The sequence below is a fragment of the Rhineura floridana genome, chromosome 7 (genome assembly GCF_030035675.1).
Source record: "Rhineura floridana isolate rRhiFlo1 chromosome 7, rRhiFlo1.hap2, whole genome shotgun sequence".
Lineage (NCBI taxonomy): Eukaryota > Metazoa > Chordata > Lepidosauria > Squamata > Rhineuridae > Rhineura > Rhineura floridana.
Window position 1 is genome coordinate 5,120,329 of NC_084486.1, and position 6,179 is coordinate 5,126,507.

A 6,179-nucleotide genomic window follows, 5' to 3' on the forward strand; every position below is an offset into this window, starting at 1 on the left:
TCTCCATGCGGAGGAAAAGTTAGAGAGACCGCAATACCTTTTCCTTTGTGATTGGGAAACTGCTAGGGAAATGAATCGTGTAATCCCTTTCCCAAAACTATTCAGCAAAAATATGTTCAAAACCATTAACAACCACCAGCAGGTTAGAAGCAAATATTCTGGAAAATAGTTGTGCCATTTTTTCAGTATAGGAATAGTAGAGCAAATGTTGAGCCCCATTTAAGAGCCCCATAATGGTCTGTCTTCTTAACTGTAGGAAGGGCTGAAAAGAACCGTTCTCCCCATTGCTAGCCTGCTATGTTCTTTATATTTGCTGGCTGTCAATGATGACTCTGATTCTCTACATCGCTGTCTGAAATATCTTTTCTTTCCTGATACTTCATAATAGGTAGAGTGAGAAGATATTTTTGTCACTGGGCCCCTTGCTACCCCGAGCAGCAGCATAAAATATTTGTCCTTGCCATCTTATGGTTTTAGCTGAAGCTCTTCGCTGTTCTGAAAATGTTCTGAAAAGTACTTCAGCTGAGGAAGTTTCTCTTCCTATTTTTGTGAAAACCTGTTTTCAACTAAATAAACTTCTAAAATATAATTAAAGATAGACAGTGACAGCACACGCCCCTCCTCTGATTTCTGCCTGGAAAAGGGGCTTTGAAAAGCTGTATCTTCTATGCTCAGTTATTACACATCCTTTGTTGAGAACTGTATGTGCTCTACAGTTTGAACCTCCTGTGTGTTTCCTCATATTTTCAATCAAATTATTACATACTGGAAATATGCATAAGGGAAATTATTCTACACATTTTATGGTGTGCCGTTGCTTGTAGCAGTAATTGAAGTACCTTTTCCACTTATGAAAGTACTAATTTTATTTGCTTTTATTGCTTTTCTAGATGCAATTATTTATTTAGTGTGTTTTGGCTTTATTAAATTATGTTTACTATAGGAACATCATAAAAATGTATGAATGTAACACATCAGCCAGTGCTGCCCAGTGACCTGTATTGGAAGAATCGAGTGTTATTTTTCATATCCAAACTTATAGTAGGAATAAAGAGATAATCTACCCAAGAAAACAATGCAATTTCCAGATAATATAATAATACACCTGGACAATGTGATTTCATAAATCTTAGCTCTAAAATTTACATGAGCTGGCCGTTTTAGGATTCATGATGTTTTGGGATGGATTTAGAATGAGAAACGTAGCTGAAGAGGGGAGGAAAGGAGCCTATTTGGTGTGAACAGAAGATGCCAACAAAAGTAAAATACAAAAGCTAAATGGGTCAAGCCTCTGAAACTGAACTTCAAAGTTCAGCCCGTCAGGTCTTTCCCCATATACTTCAGACTCCAAATGGAGACTCGCATGACTGAACGCTACTTTATTTAAAAATAATAATAAGAATGACCACGCAGAAAGATAGCGTACCAAGGAAAAGGTTTCCTGCCTAGCCTGCTCCGTAACTTTCCGCATATATATATTTAGGAACAATTTTGTAGAGAAGCATTGTCATACGAGCACCCACTTGCAGTCTGAAGCAAAACAGCCTAGACATAGATTTACACTTGCAGTACTTGGCACATAGTAGTGAAGGTTTCAGCACAGGGTAGGAGAGCATTCAGAAATGCATTGTTGAGCTATTTAGTTAAAACAAAGGTGGAGAACTTTGTCAGTCTGAGGGTCAGATTCTGTCATAAAGACCTTGCAGTGAGGCTACATAAAAGTCAGAGGTTTCTATACTTGTAACCACATCCTGCAAGCAAGAAGTATTATCACATGGACACATTCCAGCCAGGCAAAAGTGCTTGAGGAGGGCAGGGAGCAGGGTAAGTGAGGGGTGTGGCCTGGGAAGACGCTCCTCCCAGTGACCTCCCACTTGCATTTGGCAAAACAAAGAAAATGTTGGAGAAAATGAAATTCAACTAAGCATTATCAAGTTTGGATCTCAGTCAGTCACCAGCTAGACTCTTGTTCCATGAAGATCTGAGAGCAGTCTAGATGAATCTCTGTCTCTCACACACACATACTTCATATATTGATTGCAAAAAAGCATTCAGACTGCTGAGCTTCAGAACACAGAGTGTTCAGTTATTTATTCCCCTTTTTCATTAGCCAATGTTAGAACTATATAAAAGCAAACTATAGTATATTAAACTATACTAAAGCAAGGTTACAAAGCTCTTCTACTTTGGGTTGGTTGCTGATTCTTGGCATATATCCAATTTTATTCTGGACATTTTCTCCACAAGACATGGTTTTTATTTGTAGGCACATAAACGTATTAGCATGCAGGCCTGTGCACTCTTACTTGGGACTAAGTCCCATTTAAATCAGTGTGACTTACCTCTGAGTAAACATGCATAGTAGTGTGCTGTTGGTGCTTCTGCGTAATGTCCAATGATAATCATACTCAGAGCAGACGCATTGACTCACTTCAGCAGAACTTAGTTGGGCACAACTCTTTGATTATTTTAGTAACTGGTTCTACAAGTCTATATAACTGAGGAAGCCCTGGCTATGGGCCGTTGCTAGCATTGTTCTGTGGTTCATTTACTGCTGTCTCATGCTTGCATGCTGAAAGGCAGACTGCCAGTTCACCCAGTAAATTCAGTTGTCTTCATTGTTTTGCAGCCAAAAATTGCTGATGAGAATTTAACCTATGCTGAACTGGAACTCATCAAACCTCACCAGGAAACAAAAGGCATCCCCACTATGACTGTCTATGCTCAAATTCTCTTTGAGGAAAACAAGATGTAAATACAGGACAGGCCCTATTTAAATTCTTTTTGTGCTCTTTTTCGATAAAATGTTATACAAATGTCTTGTTTTTGTTTTTGCTGCCATTCCTGTTGTGTTTTTTATATGTTCTTTTATAAATTGTTCTTCAAGGAAATCTATCAGCAACAGACACTGTTTAAGTTTGCAAGCTGAGAGTGCTGAATCCTCTATATCACCCACTTTTCTTTTCATGTTATTTCTGTTTTATTGTGGTGGTAACTACCTGAATGGCCCATGCTAAAAACACTGCTTCAGCTTCTCAACTGGCTACAATGCTGAATTAAAAGTCCAGATTTTCTAGACATGGGAAGATGTCCTGAAGAACTTCATATGCAAAGATAATTTGCCAGTCCTTGCCCCCTTTGGATTCCCAAACACTGGCACTAGAATAATGTAACCAAAACAGGGTGGGGAAAATGAGTTCACAGGAAGACAAAAATGATGGCATGCTAATGGGCAAACAAAGAAGAGCAGGTGGAGAGGAAAGGGCAATAGACTATTGCTGTTTTGCAGATTCAACCACATACCTGCAAATTCAGGTTGCACAATTAAAGTGGTTTGTAAACAATAAACCAAAACAAAATCAGACTCCTTGTGGTAAGGAAAGTGATGAGAAAATGCGCTGGAAAATTAGAATGAATGCTCAACTCACAGGGGATCACATAACCTTTCTGCAAACAAATCAGGATGAATGCTTAACAAACAGGCCATCTGAAAGCAACACATTATAAACACAACAAATATCCTTTTCTCCAGAAGATTCATTACAGCTCTTAGTAGACCATAGCTTTTACTAGCCACAGTTGAATTTGTCATCTTAGGAGGATAAATACATCTCATGTGTATTTCTCTTTCCCTCTGTTTTTTAAACGGGGCTGCTTATCTTCCACAGGAATTGTCATCTCCTCTTTTTCATTACCTCAGCCAAAACCACACACACACTGCCCTCTTCCTCAGCTTAGTGTTTGTTTTGTAAGTAGCTTTGAGTTCACTCTTCTGAAGAAGAAGAAAAGACTAATATAGTATTTTGTTGCCTAGGTTTTTGCAGAATGCACATTACAATATCTCAGGGCTGAATGAGATAAAAAATCAATCCAGTCACTCCATGCATCAGATTACTGTGGACCACAAACTGTGTTGCACAAAGAAACTCAGTGCAGTTGGTTCCTGCATACTCTAGGTGGGATACACACCTGTCACTAGCTACTTTGGGATAAAAGATATTATGTAACAATTGAGTTTTTTATGTTACCTGTGAACCATAATCCATGGATGGATATCCTCTGTGGGAGGCATTCTGTGTTTAGAAAAAGCCACATACTATTAACTGCTCTACAATGTGGGGCATCTGGTTGGATATGGGATGAACTGAGAGTCTTCAGGTTTATCAATTTACCCCACCCTTCTGCCATCCACAGAGATTTACATTCAGGCTAAAATAAACTGATAGCACCACAGGAAACTCTGGAATGTATGAGGAAGAGGTTAAAAATCTCTCCTTTTGTCCCAGTGAATTTTGAAAAGCAGCACTGGTCTTTTCATTTATGTAAAACACTGGACCTGATGGATTGTTTCTCATCCTTGAAGACTGCATTCTGTAGCAGCGCTCAGCTATAAGCAACCTGAGCAAGCATTTGGAAAATCAAAGTTTATAGGAGCATGATTTGAGTGATGCACCCCAGGATCCCTTGCTTTGTCATGCTGGATGATGGAGCACACTTTTTGATCATGGCATAAAGCTCACATTCTCTCCCTTTTCAGACCTTTACTGAATTGTAATAACAATCTCCACTCCTGATTTATATGTGTTCATTGGACATCTGAAGAGTATCCCTGAATGTAGCCACCCATGCATGCTTGTGCAGGATAATATCTAAAAAGAATTGTGCGTTGCCAGCAATCCTGGGAATACATGTTATGTTGCCTTAGGGCAGCAACTTGTCTTAAGGTGGCCCTGCTTTGTATACCAGATGACTGGATGCTCTGTTATTGGAGATGGGGAAGTCAATGCTAAAAAAATAAAAGAATGCAATATGTGAGAAGAGCAAAGGTACTGAGATGAAAGATGTTTAAACTCCAGAAAACTGGCCCTTCTGGACTTGGTCATCTTCATTCCTGTTAACCTATCCACCAACAACCCTTAAACTATTCCAGCATCTTGGTTTTGCTACAAAACCATCTGCATCTACAGGAATGCTTACTGTTGATTACTTTTTCAGTCTTTGAAGGGAACTAAACACTCATGTGCACCCTTTTTGTGAGTCTGGCAGAGGAGATCTAGCAGCAAAAACTGTTCCTGCTCAGAAGTTATTTTCACTAGATCAAAGATACAAGGGCTGCAAATGCTTTTTATATAAATGAAAGCAGAGACACTCAGGAATCAAACTGGAAGACAAAATATAAAAATATTCATTAGTGACCAGAGTTATCTCTCAGCAAAGCTCACAAGTCATGGTTGAGTCTTCTTGCATTTTTGCTCGATTGCAGATAAAGCTCTTTGTACAAAAGGGAGTTCTCACACTTAGTGATTTTATCCCATAAACTGCAGATACAACATGTGGTGTTGTACTGGTGCAGTAATTGGTACACTCCTATTCAACTAATCACTTACATGTTGATTGAACAAGGTTTGAAATTTCACTCTAAAGCAGATGGGATTTGCTCATAAACATCAGATCAGTTCCTGAGATAATAATATTAATGCACAGGAAATACTGCAAAGAATATTGGTGTTGAAGTTTTCATTCTGTATGTATTTTCAGTTATGGCTCATTTATGTGTAATTCTCAGCTCATGTGAGCTAAATAAATAGCATACATAAATAAGTTCAATCAGCCTGTGTGAGATTTTTTTTGCTACTGCAGTAAACCCAAATAATATGAGTGTTGAGAAGTGATGGGTAGTACAGTTTAATTTAATTTTCCAGGATGCATGGTATGCCTCGCCTTCAGGGGTCTTTGTTTATTCCTATCTGGACAAATATTCTTCAGGCAACACAGGACAGAATATCACATGCCTGCAGCAATTACAAGTGTAGATCACGACATGTCAGGACAAGGCTATCTGGGAGAAATCAACTAACACAATCATGAACAAGAACTTATCACTGACAACGTTTCTGGACTTTCTGGTATATCCTGGCAAAATTTTAACCCTTGAGCACTCTAGAGGTACCTGATGCCTGGACAGGTTCCCATGACATAAATTTGCATAAAATTTACATATACTTATTTGTATATATGCATATATGCTTCCTCTCCCCCTCAAAAGTATATATGCTTCCTCTCCCCCTTAAAAACATTCTTGCGGCTACATTGCACTGTTGGCTTATATTCAGCTTGTGAGCAATAACTGTGCACTTGGTTTCTTTTTCCTAGGTGTAGAACTTTGCACTTATCCCTGT

At 38.7% G+C, this 6,179-nt stretch overlaps 1 protein-coding gene across 2 annotated transcripts in view; it reads left to right on the plus strand.

Moving 5' to 3' along the window:
* VSTM4 (V-set and transmembrane domain containing 4) overlaps positions 1-5,607 on the plus strand; it is an 89,346-nt gene extending 83,739 nt beyond the window's left edge. For both annotated transcript variants that reach the window (XM_061634764.1, XM_061634763.1), the window contains one exon: positions 2,630-5,607. In XM_061634764.1, the coding sequence (XP_061490748.1) occupies positions 2,630-2,755 (126 nt within the window). In that variant the 3' untranslated portion in view covers positions 2,756-5,607. The remainder of the gene's footprint in view (positions 1-2,629) is intronic.
* Positions 5,608-6,179: the final 572 nt, after the last annotated feature.